Source organism: Ranitomeya variabilis, chromosome 2 (genome assembly GCF_051348905.1).
Source record: "Ranitomeya variabilis isolate aRanVar5 chromosome 2, aRanVar5.hap1, whole genome shotgun sequence".
NCBI lineage: Eukaryota > Metazoa > Chordata > Amphibia > Anura > Dendrobatidae > Ranitomeya > Ranitomeya variabilis.
The window spans coordinates 601,519,316-601,540,289 of record NC_135233.1 but is presented as its reverse complement, the minus strand read 5'-3'; the positions used below and the strand labels follow the sequence as shown (position 1 = coordinate 601,540,289).

At 43.7% G+C, this 20,974-nt stretch overlaps 1 protein-coding gene across 1 annotated transcript in view; it reads right to left on the bottom strand.

Moving 5' to 3' along the window:
* CDH13 (cadherin 13) overlaps positions 1-20,974 on the bottom strand; it is a 916,091-nt gene that overhangs the window by 252,164 nt on the left and 642,953 nt on the right. Inside the window, exon 7 of the mRNA XM_077288603.1 lies at positions 11,450-11,628. Within this exon, the coding sequence (XP_077144718.1) occupies positions 11,450-11,628 (179 nt within the window). The remainder of the gene's footprint in view (positions 1-11,449; positions 11,629-20,974) is intronic.

The window sequence follows — 20,974 nt, the reverse complement described above, 5'->3', positions numbered from 1 at the left end:
TCCCTAAAATGTCTGTGCGTTCCACTAGCTCCTCCCTAGAATGTCTGTGTTCCACTAGCTCCTCCCTAAAATGTATGTGTTCCACGAGCTCCTCCCTAAAATGTATGTGTGTTCCACTAGCTCCTCCTCCTCCGTAGAAAGTTAAAAGCACCAACTGCCATCTCCTATCTCAATAATAGGGAAATATGTCCCCTCTGGAGACAGATTTTACCTGGAAACTGAAAATTGAGTGATCAGTCCAGGGAGAGAAAGAAGCTCATTTCTCTCATAAGATATAAGATAACACACACATATATATATATATATATATATATATATATATATATATATATATATATATATATATATATATATATATACATATATATATATATACATACAGTGCCTAAAAGTAGTATTCAACCCCCTGCAGATTTAGCAGGTTTAATAAGATGCAAATAAGTTAGAGCCTTCAAACTTCAAACAAGAGCAGGATTTATTAACAGATGCATAAATCTTACAAACCAAAAAGTTTTGTTGCTCAGTTAAATTTTTATAAATTTTAAACATAAAAGTGTGGGTCAATTATTATTCAACCCCTTATTCAAACCTTTGTTTGCAATTACAGCTAATAATCGTCTTTTATAAGACCTGATCAGGCCGGCACAGGTCTCTGGAGTTATCTTGGCCCACTCCTCCATGCAGATCTTCTCCAAGTTATCTAGGTTCTTTGGGTGTCTCATGTGGACTTTAATCTTGAGCTCCTTCCACAAGTTTTCAATTGGGTTAAGGTCAGGAGACTGACTAGGCCACTGCAACACCTTGATTTTTTGCCTCTTGAACCAGGCCTTGGTTTTCTTGGCTGTGTGCTTTGGGTCGTTGTCTTGTTGGAAGATGAAATGACGACCCATCTTAAGATCCTTGATGGAGGAGTGGAGGTTCTTGGCCAAAATCTCCAGGTAGGCCGTGCTATCCATCTTCCCATGGATGCGGACCAGATGGCCAGGCCCCTTGGCTGAGAAACAGCCCCACAGCATGATGCTGCCACCACCATGCTTGACTGTAGGGATGGTATTCTTGGGGTCGTATGCAGTGCCATCCAGTCTCCACACGTCACAAGTGTGGTTGGCACCAAAGATCTCGATCTTGGTCTCATCAGACCAGAGAACCTTGAACCAGTCAGTCTCAGAGTCCTCCAAGTGATCATGAGCAAACTGTAGACGAGCATTGACATGACGCTTTGAAAGTAAAGGTACCTTACGGGCTCGTCTGGAACGGAGACCATTGCGGTGGAGTACGTTACTTATGGTATTGACTGAAACCAATGTCCCCACTGCCATGAGATCTTCCCGGAGCTCCTTCCTTGTTGTCCTTGGGTTAGCCTTGACTCTTTGGACAAGCCTGGCCTCGGCACGGGAGGAAACTTTCAAAGGCTGTCCAGGCCGTGGAAGGCTAACAGTAGTTCCATAAGCCTTCCACTTCCGGATGATGCTCCCAACAGTGGAGACAGGTAGGCCCAACTCCTTGGAAAGGGTTTTGTACCCCTTGCCAGCCTTGTGACCCTCCACGATCTTGTCTCTGATGGCCTTGGAATGCTCCTTTGTCTTTCCCATGTTGACCATGTTTGAGTGCTGTTCACAAGTTTGGGGAGGGTCTTAAATAGTCAGAAAAGGCTGGAAAAAGAGATAATTAATCCAAACATGTGAAGCTCATTGTTCTTTGTGCCTGAACTACTTCTTAATACTTTAGGGGAACCAAACAGAATTCTGGTGGGTTGAGGGGTTGAATAATAAATGACCCTCTGAAAAAACTTTTCCCAATTTAAAAAAAAAAAATAAACAAAGAAATAACATTCTTTTTTGCTGCTGTGCATTTCACACTTCCAGGCTGATCTACAGTCCAAATGTCACAATGCCAAGTTAATTCCGAATGTGTAAACCTGCTAAATCTGCAGGGGGTTGAATACTACTTGTAGGCACTGTATATATATATATATATATATATATATATATATATATATATATATATATATATATATATATACAATTGAACTTTTTTTCTCACTTATTTGCAACCTTGACACATAGAGAAAAATGTCCCCAATAGAGTTTTGATCAGGCACCCAACAATAAGGACCATATATAAAAACCACTAGACCTGGATATAATGTAGTTGTACCATCGACTCCTATAGAAATCCAAATATTCGGGGCAGAAAATTAATGCCAAAACTCATCTGGGGCACATACACAAGGTGGGCTACGAAAACGGGAGATTTATTTTGAAATGACTACTTTTTACATCCCATTTTCCCTAGAAATAGTAGATTTTAGGATTTCTGTTTTCTGAAGAAACCGCACGTTCCTCTACACAACAAGTCATTAGAGCCATGATGCATTACACCGGCCGTCAGCCGCTCATTAATTGAATAAAAATATGTCTGCTATTATGGTCAGTCTCCGCTATAATAGGCAGACTGGAAAATAACTAATTGGTTTACATGCAAAGAGAGATAAAGCTCAAAACGTCAGCTGCAAAGAACCAACTCCGGGTCCATCTGAAAATGATAATGTCGATGAGATGGGAAGGCTATTTGCATGCTGATGGCTGACATCAAACAGAAATCGCGCAGCAGAAGGATCACGCTTTGTGATCGGGATGTAAACGAGAATATTATGTAAGAGAGTCATGCCTGCTGCATATCAAGCAGGCTGAGCTTTTGTGCTGGATGAGATGGCCCAAAAAATGGTGCCACCCTACTGCCCTACCCAAGGTGTATGGAAAAAAAGGACAAGTTCCTATGCTGTGCACACCTAATTGCGGTGGCCAAGGTACCCTTGGACAGACTCGCCTAGTTGGTTCTCTCCAAGTTGGAAGAACCTGTGCAGGAGTCCCCTTTCCGAATTGCCACACGGTAATGGCAGAGGCATGAGCAGAAAAATGAACATTACACCTGAAACAATTCTACACCTCAGTGCTAAGCTGTCTGTGCTGTGATTGACAGCTCAGTTATCCAGTCCAGTGCAGGAGCGTGCTGAGCGGTCTGTGCAGTGATTGGCAGCTCAGTTATGCAGTCTGGTGCAGGGACATGCTGAGCCATCTGTGCAGTGATTGGCAGCTCAGTTATGCAGTCTGGTGCAGGAGCATGCTGAGCTGTCTGTGCAGTGACTGACAGCTCAGTAATCCAGTCTGGTGCAGGGGCGTGCTGAGCCATCTGAGCTGTGATTGGCAGCTCAGTTATCCAGTCTGGTGCAGGGTTGTGCTGAGCTGTCTGTGCTGTGATTGACAGCACAGTTATCCAGTCTGGTGCAGGGGGTGCTGTATTGTCTGTGCAGTGATTAAGAGCTCCGTTATGCAGTCTGGTGCAGGGGCGTGCTGAGCTGTCTGTACAGTGATTGACAGCTCAGTTTTCCAGTCTAGTGCAGGGGCGCACTGATCTGTCTGTGCTGTGATTGATAGCTCAGTTGACCAGTCTAGTGAAGGAGTGTGCTGAGCTGTCTGTACAGTGATTGACAGCTCAGTTATCCAGTCTGGTGCAGGGGAGTGCTGAGCTGTCTGTGCAGTGATTGACAGCTCAGTTGTCCAGACTGGTGCAGGGGGTGCTGAGTTGCCTGTGCAGTGATTAAGAGCTCCGTTATACAGTCTGGTGCAGGGGAGTGCTGAGCTGTCTGTGCAGTGATTGACAGCTCAGTTATCCAGTCTGGTGCAGGGGCGTGCTGAGCTGTCTGTGCAGTGATAGACAGCTCAGTTATCCAGTCTGGTGCAGGGGGTGTTGAGTTGTCTGTGCAGTGATTAAGAGCTCCTTTAGGCAGTCTGATGCAGGGGCGTGCTGAGCTGTCTGTACAGTGATTGAGAGCTCAGTTGTCCAGTCTAGTGCAGGGGCGCGCTGAGCTGTCTGTGCTGTGATTGATAGCTCAATTGTCCAGTCTAGTGAAGGAGTGTGCTGAGCTGTCTGTACAGTGATTGACAGCTCAGTTATCCAGTCTGGTGCAGGGGGTGCTGAGTTGTCTGTGCAGTGATTAAGAGCTCCGTTATGCTGACTGGTGCAGGGGCGTGCTGAGCTGTCTGTACAGTGATTGACAGCTCAGTTGTCCAGTCTAGTGAAGGAGTGTGCTGAGCTGTCTGTGCAGTGATTGACAGCTTAGTTATCCAGTCTGGTGCAGGGGCATGCTGAGCTGTCTGTACAGTGATTGACAGCTCAGTTGTCCAGTCTAGTGAAGGAGTGTGCTGAGCTGTCTGTGCAGTGATTGACAGCTCAGTTATCCAGTCTGGAGCAGGGGCATGCTGCGCTGCCTGTGCTTTGATTGACAGCTCAGTTGTCCAGCCTGGTGAAGGAGCATGCTGACCTGTCTGTACAGTGATTAAGAGCTCAGTTATGCAGTCTGGTGCAGGAGCGTGCTGAGCTGTCTGTACAGTGATTGACAGCTCAGTTATCCAGTCTGGTGCAGGAGTGTGCTGAGCTGTCTGTGCAGTGATTAAGAGCTCAGTTATCCGGTTAACATCTCGGCAATCCAATCTGAGACTGGGAGCTGCTGAGCTCTCATCAGGTGCTTCCAGTTCCCGTAATTGCTCAGCTATTTAACTCTGCTGGCAGCCGTTGCTTCAGCTAAGTGTCATTGGTTTACTCTGTGCCTTGTGTTTTGCTTGATAATCTTTTGTTGCCTGACCTTAGACCTCGTTGTGACCATCGGTCTTTGACTACGCTTTTGTCTCTTCCCTCTGGTTATGATGTATCCTCCTGGTTATTGACTTTGGACTCCTTGACTATCCCGAGTCACAGCTTGTCCATGAAAAATGACTCAGTGTCACAAAACCCTTTTATACTGGGTGGCTAACCAATAATGGGCCCCATTTTGATCTTTGCCATCAGCCCGCACTCTTATAAGAAAGAAATTTTACTTAAACTCCTCACAGGAACAGCGAAGTGGATTTCCCATGGAAATGAAATGGAGTTTTCCAAGAGTTTTTGAAGCAGCTTTGGAGAAAGATTGTGGACAGTTTCCTCTCCGAAAACTATTGAAAAATATTCTGGGGGAATAAAGACACTAGTTCTTCACAATAAGTTTTTTGGAGCGGATCCACGCCAAAATTCTCCTGAAAAATTGCTTGCAAATTTTTCCAATTCATTTCTATTGGAAATCCACTTTGCTGTTCCTATAAGGTTCTCTTTTTTTACTTTTTGCTTCCTTTAACGATGTAAAAAAAACATCTGATGGGAAAAAATAAAGTTCATTTCACTTCTTTAATGTAGATCCAGACGGAAACAAAATGCTCCAAACTAAGCACTGTCTAATTAAAAGGCTGCAAAAAAAAGCTCCTTGGGAAAATAATTTTTTTCCCAAAAATGGCGCATTTCCTGGAGTGGTTTCCGCTAAGAAAAATCTTGGTTCTTGAATGCCTGGAAGAATTCAGTGGGCACATAGTGTAGGGTAATGTGCACACGGAGTCTTTTTGTTGAGTATTCAAAACAGAACCTCCAAAGTTTTTGACCAGGATTTGGAGAATTTCTGCTCAGTTTTTGCTCCAAAAACTCCTAAGAAAACCCCACAGTGTGCACATACCCTAAGGTTAGAAGGCTTGTCAAATGTTTTGTCACATATGTCGGCAAGAGTAGATCAGAGAGCACCAGGTTACCACGACGGAGCTCAGCAGGACCTTATTTCATGGAGGCCACTTAGACCTGTCGTAAAACAGACCTGGCAAGACGCTATAAAAGAAGGCTAGGACACGGATGTGAACAGAGACTTAGAAGGTCCAGGTGTCTGCAGACGCCGATGCAGACATCCAGAATGAGCCCATAGCTTCCAACAAGCGTCAAAACAATAAAAACCAACCAGGGAGAAAATGAGTCAATGCTCAACCTCGCCGATTCTGCTGTGCCGGTAAATATGAATATTTCAAAGTTAAAAAGTACGTCTAAAATGAGAGGTTGCTCACTTTAAAGATTAATATCTTTTCATTGAAAAAAAGGAGATGGTGTGGAGGGTTTAACATTTGCATATAGATGGAGTAAAGTAATGAGTGTACGGACTGCTTAAAGGGGCTTATTACAACACACAAAAGAAAGGGATGAAACAGAACTGGAGTTCTCCTTCTGTCCGTCAGTCATGGCGGAGAACGGAAACAATCCAGATCTCACTCTTGTCGCCTGCTGGGATGGAAATGCAATCTTTGGTGGAAAGCACCGTAACTTGATATCTTCTCCATATGTCGGAAAGGCCACTAGACAAGGAGACATTATTCTGCATATATCTAGCGTTTATAGCTTGGCGATATGATTATGACCGTAACTTACATTGCTGTCTTATCAGTCAAGAGGTTGGCACCGCCATTCTGAAGAAGCACTGACACTGAACAAGCTAAAAAAAAGTCAGACGCATGAAGTCTACTTACTATAGGGTTTATCGTCTCTGGCCACCAATGATCCACAGATACACAGACCTTACATCCAGCCTGTATTACTGAGAGAGATACACAGAGCTCACATCCAGCCTATATTACTGAGAGAGATACACTGACCTCACATCCAGCCTATATTACTGAGAGAGACACACATGCCTCGCATGAAGTCTATATTACTGAGAGAGACACACAGACCTCACATCCAGCCTATATTACTGGGAGAAATACACAGAGATCACATCCAGCCTATATTACTGAGAGAGACACATACCTCGCATCCAGCCCATATTACTGGGAGTGAGACACAGACCTCACATCCAAAGTATATTACTGGGAGAGACACACAGACGTCAAATCCAGCCTATATTACTGGGAGACACACAGACCTCACATCCAGCCTATATTACTGGGAGAAATACACAGAGATCACATCCAGCCTATATTACTGAGAGAGACACATACCTCGCATCCAGCCGATATTACTGGGAGTGAGACACAGACCTCACATCCAAAGTATATTACTGGGAGACACACAGGCCTAGCATCCAGCCTATATTACTAGGAGAGACACAGATCTCACATCCAGTCTATATTACTGAGAGAGACACACAGGCCTCGCATCCAGCCTATATTACTGGGAGACACACAGGCCTCGCATCCAGCCTATATTACTGGGAGAGACACATAGAGCTCACATCCAACCTATATTACTGGGAGAGACACAGATTTCACATCCAGTCTATATTACTGGGAGAGACACGGATTTCACATACAGTCTATATTACTGAGAGAGACACACAGAGCTCACATCCAGCCTATATTACTGGAAGACACACAGAGCTCACATCCAGCCTATATTACTGGGAGAGAGACACAGACTTCACATCCAGCCTATATTACTGAGAGAGACACATACATTGCATCCAGCCTATATTACTGGGAGAGACACACAGAGCTCACATCCAGCCTATATTACTGGGAGAGACACTGTCAGGACTCTGAACATTTTGATTACCTTTTGTGCATTACTGCCCTTTTCCCAAGATGGCATCTTTGGTCTCATGTGCACTGTGTCTTCCTGCTATATAACTCCACCCCAGCCTTTAGTCTGTGCTAGAGTATTCTGCCTTGCATCCAGTTCCTTACCCTGGTGGCTCCCTGGCTTTGAATCTGCTCCTACTCCTGTGAACCTGTGTGGAGATCCTGCTACTCAGCTCTGAGTTTCTGCTGCATACATCGGTTTCCAGTAATCCTCCTCCATCTGGCTACTTGTGTTTGTTTCCATCTGCATTTGCTGGACATGTAAGCTGTTGCTGCTCTGCTTAAACCTGAGACTATCACCCAGGCCTTCCTGGTTGAGATAAGACATTGCTTGAACAGCCTTATAAGCATATCTATCTGTGTTTGGACTAAACAAGGACTTACTCATGTCAAGTATCCTCAAGTACAACTGTGCTTCATAGACTTTCTGCTTGATTGCGTTTTCCTCTGAAGTTTCCTATAGACTGTTAAGCTGCATTTAATATTTACACCAAGTGTTGTGGACTTGAGCTTTGCTCTGCACCTGTTTGAATCACCGTGTGATAATATAGACTTTACCACTTACAGTATAAAACTGTGTCCTGTAGTTGTCTTGTTCCATGCAAAGAGTCTCCTGTCTATATTACTGGGAGAGACACACATAGCTCACATCCAGCTTACAGTATATTACTGGGAGAGAGACACAGACTTCACATCCAGCCTACATTACTGAAAGCGACACAGAGCTCACATCCAGCCTCTATTGCTGGGAAAGACACAGACATCACATCCAGCCTATATTACTGGGAGACACAGAGCCCATATCCGGCCTATATTATGGAGGGGGACACTCCCACTAGAGAAAAATCTGAACCTTGGATCAGGTTGCAAACTGCTTATCAGAGGGGCTCAAAACGAATGAATAAATGAAGACTGCAGGCTGAAACTAAGCAGTAACTATTAGTTACTAAAATTGTACTAACATATATATATATATATAAATTTCATTGCTAACGTTGTCCATAGGTTTTAAGTTGCAGATACTGTAATTTCTAATAGTTTTTGCAGTCCAGGCTCTGGCCAACAAGTCATTATGGTCTTCAGACCTTCTGCTGAGAGGAGTTTGTAGTCTCATTGCCAACAAAATTTTATGAGGGTCCTTTTGAGGGAACTAGACCTTTAAGAGATCGGGAGCCCTTGACCATGGTGAGAGCACCAGAAACATTTTGCAATTTGGTTAGTAGGCATGTTGTCCTTTGTAATGACCCTGAGGGTATGTGTCCACGTTCAGGATTGCATCAGGATTTGGTCAGGATTTTCCATCAGTATTTGTAAGCCAAAACCAGGAGTGGAACAATTAGAGGAAAAGTATAATAGAAACACATGCACCACTTAAGCATTTATCACCCACTCCTGGTTTTGGCTTACAAATACTGATGGAAAATCCTGACCAAATCCTGATGCAATCCTGAACGTGGACACATACCCTAAGAGTTTTGAAGAACAAGACCCTGCCTCAAAGCATTTCCAGTCCTTGGTCTTTCCAGATCACTTGCGGGAGTCATATCCATAGCTCAGAAACTATGGAGGCCACCAAACCCATGCTGGTTTGTATATTGTATATTCTGTATACATAATAGTACCACACAGATATTCGCCTCTTTCCAATGATTAATATTCATGGATACCTGTGCACGGCTGATGCTTGATATAAAACTTTCAATAGAAATTAGGAATGCGTGGCTTTCATCTGCTCTCCAGAACTACAAAGCATGAAATAATGTGCTACCAAATGTTTCTTCTTCTGTTTAGTCTCAGAGGAAATGAATGAGAAACAAGCAGAAAAAAAAAATCTACAGAGGTTGGGTAACAAAAAGAAAATTTTACTTTCTGTTCCAGAAAATATGCTAATATGTCTGGTATAAAGGCAACGTAGCACAAATGATATGATAAGGGCACATATCATACGGATACTGAGTCTACCAGGGCAATAGCACTGTAATGAGAGATAGATAGATTAGATTTAATTTCGATTTACAAACATTCTGCAGTAACATATCAATTTTACCAACTACTGCAGTCTCAGGATTGTACCCTCCTTCCTGACAAGCTTCTTTAGAACTTAGTAGAGCATATCTGGATGTTGTGACCTGCTACCCCTCTGGCTGTTATAATCTACATTGCTAGACACCAGTTTCTGGCAGTATTCCAGAGTAATCTTAGCCCATTTCTTATGGGCAATGGCCTCCTGGAAATTAATATTCTTGGCTACGTGGCAGAAAATAGGAAGCTGTCACCGGATCTGGATTCCTAAGAAGGCAGGTGGTCAAAAACCCTAGAGCTACTATAAAAAACATGCAGCAAGATTTAATAGCAGCAGGTGCTAAGGGTTCAGTTTGCACAGTAAGGCACATAGTAAATGCTGAAGATCTCGATGCCCAAATGCGAAGACATCACTTCTACTGACCCCAAAGCACAAAAAATATCACCTCCAATAGGCTAAAACCCAAAATGCAAGAGAAGTTCTGGGATTCTGATGTGTGGAGCAATGAAACAAAACTGGAACCATTCAGGCATATGAAACAGCAATATGTCTGGAGGAGTAAAAGAATGAAGAATACCTTGAAATGAACACCCTGCCTACAGTGATGCATGGCGGGGGTTCAGTGTTGCCTACAGAGAAGCATTGCAGTAGCTCGTTGATGCCTACAGTAAAACATGGTAAGGGTTCGATGAGGTTTACAGTGAAGCATGACGGGGGCCCGGTGATGTCCACAATGAAGAATGGCACTGGCTCAGTGAGATCAACAGTCAAGCATGGTAGTGGCTCATTGAGATCTACAGTGAAGCATGGAAGTAGTTCATTAGTACCAAAAGTGAAGCATGGCAGTGGCTCAGTGATGCCTACAGTGAAGCATGGCACTTGGTGATGCCTAATGTGAAGCATGGCATTTGGAGATGCCTCTAATGGAGAATGGCAGTGGCTAGGTGATATCTGAAGTGAAGCATGATGGTGGCTCAATATTATCTAAAATAAAGCATGGCAGTGGCTCGATGATGCCCATAGTGAAGCATGGTGCTGACTAGGTGATCACTACAGTGAAGCATGATGGGGGCTTGCTGATATCTACAGTGAAGCATGGCCAGGGCTCAGTTATGACTACATTGAAGCATGGCGGTGGCTTGGTGATGCTCTGGAGCTGCTTTGCTTCATTTGGCACTCGAAACTTGCAGCATGTGGAGGACATTATGGATTTCATCAAGTATCTAGAAATCCTAGTAGAAAAAGTAATTCCCTTTAGGATGAGGCTAAATCTTGGGAGTCATTGTACATTCCATCAAGAAAACTATCACAAGCATACCTCAATGTCCACTAATGCTTGGTCTCAGAAAACATCATGTAGTGCCCATCACAATCACCTAACTTGAACCTCATAAAAATATCTTTGGTGGGATTTGAAGAAGGTGGCAAACCCAAGAATATTAGCACTTGGAGACAATTGTCCATGAGGTACAGGCTTTTCTCTGGCTATGGATCACGTTGCAGTAGATCATAACAGCCAGCGAGGTAGCAAGTCGTAACGGCCAGAGGAGAGGGTCTCTGCAATTACTTTTTAAGATCAGGCCACCTTTTTCATTTTTTCCTTACTGCATTAACCCTACAGGAAATGAATGATCCGACTCTGACAGAAACACCACTAAAGAACTCTCGGACTTAGGTTTAGGTTGTGACAACAGGAAAAAAAACCTGTCCAGCGGTACAATGTCTAAACAATGGATTGTCCTCACTGTTTCCCAAAATCAATCCTGACAATGATGTACAATACAAGTACATCAGATTCGTTTTATCATTTGACCCATTTCACTTGCCGACGGGTGAGAATTCACAGATTCATCTTAATGGAAATCTTAATTAGTGCAATTACACCATCCATCTCTCGCGCTGAATACATTAAAAGAGCGGAATACCATATTTTTTTTTTTCTTTGAGTTGTAAGGCTAATTCTAGACAATGGGTTTTGTGAGAAGTCAATAAATATGTCACTCACTTCACGATCCAGCAGAGCCGGAGAGACCACTGTGACAATGTCGCCCTTCTCCGGATCTATGTAGAACATGTTCGGTGATGGTTTATCCGGCGTCTGCTTGAGAATGTTGTACCGCAGGACGGCATTATCTGTTGTGGGATCATCAGCATCGAATGCCAGCATGTTCATCACGATGGTTCCTAGAAACATGGAAAATTACCAAAAAAATGTGTCATTTGTCATAAAAGAAACCCTACAAAAATATCTTATTATCCATGACCCATAGAGAAACAGATTAAAATAGGGCTACGCCAGGCTTCTATGCTGATACCATGAGAACTATGTTATGGGGGAGCTCTAGAAAGAAGGTTCAATCACACAACCGAAAGAGAGATTGGGCTATTCCTTTTCGCAGACCTTCAGAAGTAGGAATACAGATATTGTCCTCCCTTGCCTTTTCGAAAATGTCCTTAAGAACTCCAGTTTCTTCCGATACTAGTTAAATAAATTCTAGGAAAGCTCTCGACAAGTTACAATTCATATCACAACATCAATCATAAACCTCTCCTGGCAGAATATCAAAAAAATAATGTTTTTCCAAACCTGGTCTTCCCATGACACTCTTCTCAAAGTCCAAGAAAAAAGGTAACAAAGCACACATCAGTACCTTAATCATTTGTAAACCAATACCCAATCAATATGGCCTCTCTTTGCACTCATGGCTAATATACAGGGGTTGGACCAAATAATGGAAACACCTGGAAACATCAACAAAAGTTAGTTTAACATGGTGTAGGTCCACCTTTTGCGGCGATTACAGCCTCGATTCTCCGAGGTATGGATTCATATAAAGTGTGAATTGTTTCCAAGGGAATTTTAGCCCATTCTGCAATTAAAACACCCTCCAGTTCTTTGAGCGACGATGGCGGCGGAAATCAACGTCTAACTTGAATCTCTAAAATCGACCATAAATGCTCAATAATGTTGAGGTCTGGGGATTGTGGGGACCAGATGAGATGCTCAACTTCATTAGAATGTTCCTCGTGCCATGCTTTAACGATTCTAGCTGTATGAATTGGTGCATTATCATCCTGAAAGATGGCGTTCCCCTCCGAGAACAGTGTTTGAACCATTCGATGCACTTGGCCGCCCAAAATGCCTAAATAATCTCGGCTGTTAATTCTTCCATGAAGGGATATCATTGGCCCGGCAGATCTCCACGAAATAGCTCCCCAGATCATCACAGAACCGCCACCATGTGTTACGGTTGGGAGAAGGTATTCTGGATGGAATGCTTCTTTCGGCTGTCTTCAAATGTACACTCGGCCGGAGGTCGGAAAGAGGGTAAACGATGATTCCTCTGAGAATATCACATGTTTCCACTGCTCGAGGGACCAATTCTGGAGGTTTCTACACCACTCTAAACGCTTGGAAACATTTGTCATTGAGAGCAGCGGTTTTCTAATTGCAGCTCTTCCGTGGAATCCAGATTTGTGCAGCTCCCGACGAACAGTTTTCGTGGAAACTGGGTTCTGTAAGTGTTCTTTTAGCTCAGCAGTGATTTTTGGAGCCGTGGTCTTGCGATCCTTTCTCACAATTCGCTTTAGAGTCCGACGGTCTCTCTCAGTCAACTTTGACTTTCGGCCGGACCTGTGCTTTGCTGCGGACATTTTTCCTTCTCTTTCAAACACAGTCATTACTTTGGAGACAGTACCTCTTGACACGCCAAGCATTCAGGCACTTTCTGTTACACTAGCGCCTGCCATACGAGCTCCAACAATTTGGCCTCTTTTAAAATCCGAGAGGTCTGCCATTGGTATCAGGTTCTCATCACTGTTCTTACAATTCTGCAAAACAAACAGTTAATTTACATACTCATATCACATAACACAAATAATCAACTACAAAACATTACCATATGTCACTGTTTGCATGTTTATCACATGTTCGAAGATGATGATGCCAAAACGTTAGGTGTTTCCATTATTTTGTCCAACCCCTGTATAATCTTGTCTGGCGGACAAAAGGCAAACCTATCCGCCCAGTTTTCGTATTAGGACAGCATATCCTGATTTACCTTTTGAGGAAGGTCATACCAAGCTAATGGACATCACTGTCTACTTTTGGCAAAGTCCATGTAAAACAGATTCCGACACATATTGTCACCCACAGTGTAGAAAAGACTAAGTGCAACACAAAGGGATGAGAAGGGAGCCCAACACTAGGGAAGTGGAGAGTGTAGACCCCTAGGCAGATCTAATGTCATCCTGTCTGCCCTAAGTGTCTCTACATAGTTTCCACACCTATCACCGATCAGGATACCTAAACTCTGCCTGACCCTAGCAGTAAGCTAGTGAAGGATGGGGTGACAGCTGGTATGACTAAAGACAGATGGGATAGACAAACAAGGGGAACACTTAGCTTGAGTGGACTCAGAGAGAAACATAGGTGTCCTCTAAACACCAAAGAGGAAGATAGCCGACTGCTATAGCCTCAAAAGCCAAGCCTCAACAGTGGGAAATGGAAATATCACTGGCAACTCCCAGAAGCAAGCTGGAAGTTATAAACACCCAGGTCCAGGTGTGTCAATTAGAGCCAAGGGAGGTTGCTAAAGTTAGAAGGACTAGGAAGGAATCTGCAAAAGCCAACCGCCGAGACCTTCTGCAGCTAGATGCAATGCGACTGTCTGCAGCCTCTTACACACCCGTGACACATATACTGTAGATGTTGCCCTTGTAAAAAGAACTTTGAATGTTTCAAATCTTATCTTTGCTCTTAGCACAACATATCCCAAGTAGTCCAACTTGGATATAAAAAGACATGATTTTGCAATACTCTATTGAGAGAGGTTTATGCTCTAGGTGCCTACCCAGTGGTTGGTTGTGATGGGGCCCAACGTAGTATCAGATACTGGGACCCCTGGGAGATCTTCTGGTGGACCAGTCGAACCCTGCTGCTTTCTTTCTTTCTTCTAAATTATTAATTATTTCTATAATTAGATGATCAACTTGATTTCAGGTGAATCAAAGTCATCTCAAAATTCCTTAAAAAAATCTTTGATTTGTCAGATTTCGCCATCTCTTGGAATTCATTATGCACGAATCCAGCAAAATGGTGGATTTATGTGCCTGTTCCCAGCCATCATCTGGTCTCCTCTTCCTGCATCATCGGCGCCTCTGGTGCTGACATTGCCTTCCAAAGGTGATGGCATCATGTGAGGCCTGATGTGACAAAGCAACGTGTTAAAGGTAGATGTTATGACCTCACAAGGCCAAGTCAATGTTGGAGGCTCCAAAAATGCTGAAAGAGAAAACTACACTGTGTGCAGAATTATTAGGCAAGTTGTATTTTGATCACATGATACTTTTTCTACATGTTGTCCTACTCCAAGCTGTTCAGGCTTGAGAGCCAACTACCAATTAAGTAAATCAGGTGATGTGCATCTCTGTAATGAGGAGGGGTGTTGTCCAATTACATCAAAACCCTATATAAGGTGTGCGTAATTATTAGGCAACTTCCTTTCCTTTGGCAAAATGAGTCAGAAGAGAAATTTGACGGGATCTGAAAAGCCCAAAATTGTGAGATGTCTTGCAGAGGGATGCAGCAGTCTTGAAATTGCCAAACTTTTGAAGCGTGATCACCGAACAATCAAGCGTTTCATGGAAAATAGCCAACAGGGTCGCAAGAAGCGTGTTCGGCAAAGAAGGCACAAAATAACTGCCCGTGAATTGAGGAAAATGAAGCATGAAGCTGCCAAGATGCCATTTGCCACCAGTTTTGCCATATTTCAGAGCTGCAACATTACTGGAGTAACAAAAAGCACAAGGTGTGCAATACTCAGGGACATGGCCAAGGTAAGGAAGGCTGAAAAACGACCACCTTTGAACAAGAAACACAAGATAAAATGTCAAGACTGGGCCAAGAAATATCTTAAGACTGACTCGAAGGTTTTATGGACTGATGAAATGAGAATGACTCTTGATGGGCCAGATGGATGGGCCAGAGGCTGGATCAGTAAAGGGCAGAGAGCTCCACTCCGACTCAGACGCCAGCAAGGTGGAGGTGGGGTACTGATATGGGCTGGTATCATCAAAGATGAACTTGTGGGACCTTTTCGGGTTGAGGATGGAGTGAAGCTCATCTCCCAGACCTACTGCCAGTTTCTGGAAGACAGCTTCTTAAAGCAGTGGTACAGGAAGATGTCGGTATCATTCTAGAAAAACATGATTTTCATACAGGACAATGCTCCATCACATGCCTCCAACTACTGCCTGCAAAGTGTGGCTGGCCAGTAAAGGTCTCAAAGATGAAAAAGTAATGACATGGCCCCCTTGTTCACCTGATCTGAACCCAATAGAGAACCTATGGTCCCTCATAAAATGTGAGATCTACAGGGAGGGAAAACAGTCCACCTCTCGGAACAGTGTCTGGGAGGCTGTGGTGGCTGCTGCACGCAATGTTCATCGTAAAAAGATCAAGCAACTGACAGAATCTATGGATGGAAGGCTGTTAGTGTCATCATAAAGAAAGGTGGCTATATTGGTCACTAATTTTTAGGGGTTTGTTTTTGCATGTCAGAAATGTTTATTTCTAATTTTTGTGCAGTTATATTGGTTTACCTGGTGAAAATAAACAAGTGAGGTGGGAATATATTTGGTTTTTATTAAGTTGCCTATTAACCCCTTCATGACCCAGCCTATTTTGGCCTTAATGACCTTGCCGTTTTTTGCAATTCTGACCAGTGTCCCTTTATGAGGTAATAACTCGGGAACGCTTCAACGGATCCTAGCGATTCTGAGATTGTTTTTTCGTGACATATTGGGCTTCATGTTAGTGGTAAATTTAGGTCGATAATTTCTGCGTTTATTTGTGAAAAAAATGGAAATTTGGCGAAAATTTTGAAAATTTAGCAATTTTCACATTTTGAATTTTTATTCTGTTAAACCAGAGAGTTATGTGACACAAAATAGTTAATAAATAACATTTCCCACATGTCTACTTTACATCAGCACAATTTTGGAAACAACATTTTTTTTTGCTAGGAAGTTATAAGGGTTAAAATTTGACCAGTGATTTCTCATTTTTACAACAAAATTTACAAAACCATTTTTTTTAGGGACCACCTCACATTTGAAGTCAATTTGAGGGTTCTATATGGCTGAAAATACCCAAAAGTGACACCATTCTAAAAACTGCACCCCTCAAGGTGCTCAAAACCACATTCAAGAAGTTTATTAACCCTTCAGGTGTTTCACAGCAGCAGAAGCAACATGGAAGGAAAAAATGAACATTTAACTTTTTAGTCACAAAAATGATCTTTTAGCAACAATTTTTTTATTTTCCCAAGGGTAAAAGGAGAAACTGGACCACGAAAGTTGTTGTCCAATTTGTAATGAGTACGCTGATACCTCATATGTGGGGGTAAACCACTGTTTGGGCGCACGGCAGAACTTGGAAGGGAAGGAGCGCCATTTGACTTTTTGAATGAAAACTTGGCTCCAATCTTTAGCGGACACCATGTCGCGTTTGGAGAGCCCCCGTGTGCCTAAACATTGGAGCTCCCCCACAAGTGACCCCATTTTGGAAACTAGACGCCCCAAGGAACTTATCTAGATGCATAGTGAGCACTTTAAACCCCCAGGTGCTTCACAAATTGATCCGTAAAAATGAAAAAGTACTTTTTTTTCACAAAAAAATTATTTTAGCCTCAATTTTTTAATTTTCACATGGGCAACAGGATAAATTGGATCCTAAAATGTGTTGGGCAATTTCTCCTGAGTACACTGATACCTCACATGTGGGGGTAAACCACTGTTTGGGCACATGGTAAGTCTCGGAAGGGAAGGAGCGCCATTTGACTTTTTGAATGAAAAATTATCTCCATCGTTAGCGGACACCATGTCGCGTTTGGAGAGCCCCTGTGTGCCTAAACATTGGAGCTTCCCCACAAGTAACCCCATTTTGGAAAGGAGACCCCCCAAGGAACTTATCTAGATGCATAGTGAGCACTTTAAACCCTCAGGTGCTTCACAAATTGATCCGTAAAAATGAAAAAGTACTTTTTTTTCACAAAAAAATTCTTTTAGCCTCAATTTTTTAATTTTCACATGGGCGACAGGATAAAATGGATCCTAAAATTTGTTGGGCAATTTCTCCTGAGTACGCCGATACCTCATATGTGGGGGTAAACCACTGTTTGGGCGCATGGCAAGGCTTGGAAGGGAAGGCGCGCCATTTGACTTTTTGAATGGAAAATTAGCTCCAATCGTTAGCGGACACCATGTCGCGTTTGGAGAGCCCCTGTGTGCCTAAACATTGGACCCCCCCCACAAGTGACCCCATTTTGGAAACTAGACCCCCAAAGGAACTTATCTAGATGCATAGTGAGCACTTTAAACCAACAAGTGCTTCACAGAAGTTTATAACGCAGAGCCGTGAAAATAAAAAATAATTTTTCTTTCCTCAAAAATGATTTTTAGCCCAGAATTTTTTATTTTCCCAAGGGTAACAGGAGAAATTGGACCCCAAATGTTGTTGTCCAGTTTGCCCTGAGTACGATGATACCCCATATGTGGGGGTAAACCACTGTTTGGGCGCACGGCAGGGCTTGGAAGGGAAGGCACGCCATTTGGCTTTTTGAATGGAAAATTAGCTCCAATCATTAGCGGACACCATGTCGCGTTTGGAGAGCCCCTGTGTGCCTAAACATTGGAGCTTCCCCATAAGTGACCCCATTTTGGAAACTAGACCTCCCAAGGAACTAATCTAGATGTGTGGTGAGCACTTTGAACCCCCAAGTGCTTCACAGAAGTTTATAACGCAGAGCCATGAAAATAAAAAATAATTTTTCTTTTCTCAAAAAAAATTTTTATGCCCTGAATTTTTTATTTTCCCAAGGGTAACAGGGGAAATTTGACCCCAATAGTTGTTGTCCAGTTTCTCCTGAGTACGCTGATACCCCATATGTGGGGGTAAACCCCTGTTTTGGCACACGTCGGGGTTCGGAAGTGAAGTAGTGACGTTTTGAAATGCAGACTTTGATGGAATGCTCTGCGGGCGTCACGTTGCGTTTGCAGAGCCCCTGATGTGCCTAAACAGTAGAAACCCCCCACAAGTGACCCCATTTTGGAAACTAGACCACCAAAGGAACTTATCTAGATGTGTGGTGAGCACTTTGAACCCCTAAGTGCTTCACAGAAGTTTATAACGCAGAGCCGTGAAAATAATAAATACGTTTTCTTTCCTCAAAAAAAACATTTTTAGCCCTGATTTTTTTTATTTTCCCAAGGGTAACAGGAGAAATTTGACCCCAAGAGTTGTTGTCCAGTTTCTCCTGAGTATGGTGATACCCCATATGTGGGGGTAAACCACTGTTTGGGCACATGCCGGAGCTCGGAAGTGAAGTAGTGACGTTTTGAAATGCAGACTTTGATGGAATGCTCTGCGGGCATCACGTTGCGTTTGCAGAGCCCCTGATGTGCCTAAACAGTAGAAACCCCCCACAAGTGACCCCATTTTGGAAACTAAACCCCCAAGGGAACTTATCTAGATGTGTGGTGAGCACTTTGAACCCCTAAGTGCTTCACAGAAGTTTATAACGCAGAGCCGTGAAAATAATAAATACATTTTCTTTCCTCAAAAAAAACATTTTTAGCCCTGATTTTTTTTATTTTCCCAAGGGTAACAGGAGAAATTTGACCCCAAGAGTTGTTGTCCAGTTTCTCCTGAGTATGGTGATACCCCATATGTGGGGGTAAACCACTGTTTGGGCACATGCCGGAGCTCGGAAGTGTAGTGACTTTTTGAAATGCAGACTTTGATGGAATGCTCTGCGGGCATCACGTTGCGTTTGCAGAGCCCCTGATGTGCCTAAACAGTAGAAACCCCCCACAAGTGACCCCATTTTGGAAACTAAACCCCCAAGGGAACTTATCTAGATTTGTGGTGAGCACTTTGAACCCCCAAGTGCTTCACAGAAGTTTATAACGCAGAGCCGTGAAAATAAAAAATAATTTTTCTTTCCTCAAAAATAATTTTTTAGCCTGCAATTTTTTATTTTCCCAAGGGTTACAGGAGAAATTGGACCCCAAAAGTTGTTGATCAGTTTCTCCTGAGTACGCTGGTACCCCATATGTGGGGGTAAACCACTGTTTGGGCGCACGTCAGGGCTTGGAAGGGAAGTAGTGACATTTGAAATGCAGACTTTGATGGAATGGTCTGCGGGCGTCACGTTGCATTTGCAGAGCCCCTGATGTGCCTAAACAGTAGAAACCCCCCACAAATTACCACATTTTGGAAACTAGACCCCCAAGGATCTTATCTAGATGTGTGGTGAGCACTTTTTACCCCCAAATGCTTCACAGAAGTTTATAACGCAGAGCCGTGAAAATAAAAAAATCTTTTTTTTCTTCAAAGATGATTTTTAGCCCGCAATTTTTTATTTTCACAAGGGTAACAGGAGAAATTGGTCCCCAAAAGCTGTTGACCAATTTGTCCTGAGTACGCTGATACCCTATATGTGGAGGGGAACCACCATTTGGGCGCATGGCAGAGCTCGGAAGGGAATGAACACCATTTGGAATGCAGAGTTAGATGGATTGGTCTGCAGGCATCACATTGCGTTTGCATAGCCCCTAATGTACCTAAACAGTAGAAACCCCCCACAAGTGACCCCATATTGGAAACTAGACCCCCAAGGAACTTATCTAGATGTGTTGAGAGAACTTTGAACCCCTAAGTGTTTCACTACAGTTTATAACGCAGAGCCGTGAAAACAAAAAAACATTTTTTTCCCACAAAAAGGGTTTTTTAGCCCCCCAAATTTTTAGTTTGCCAAGGGTAACAAAGAAATTGGACCAAAAAAGTTGTTGTCTAATTTGTCCTGAGTACGCTGATACCCCAAATGTTGGGGTAAACCACTGTTTGGGCGCACGGGAGAGCTCGGAAGGGAAGGAGCACTGTTTTACTTTTTTAACGCAGAATTGGCTGGAATGGAGATCGGACGCCATGTCGCGTTTGGAGAGCCCCTGATGTGCCTAAACAGTGGAAACACCCAATTCTATCTCCAACCTTAACCCCAACACACCCCTACCCCTAATCCCAACCCTACCCCTAATCCCAACCCTAACCCTACCCCTAATCCCAACCCTACCCCTAATCCTAACCCTACCCCTAATCCCAACCCTAATCCTAACCCTACCACTAATCCCAACCCTAATGGGAAAACTGGGGCAGGGGGGGACATCGGCGGGGCAGGGGGGAGATCTGCGGGGCAGGGGGAGATCTGCGGGGAAGGGGAGGACATCAGCGGGGAAGAGGAGGACATCAGCGGGGAAGGGGGCGATCCACAGGGCAGGGGGGAGATCAGGGGGGCGATCAGAGGAGAGATCAGGGGGGGATCACTGGGGCGGGGGCTGTCAGATGCGATGCAGCAGAAGGTGGAAATGGAGCCGGCAGCAGCAGGGGGGGTAATCTCTGGGGCAGGGGGGAGGGGGCGATCACCGGGTGCAGGGGGGAGGGAGCGAAGGTCGGGGGCATGGAATCGCA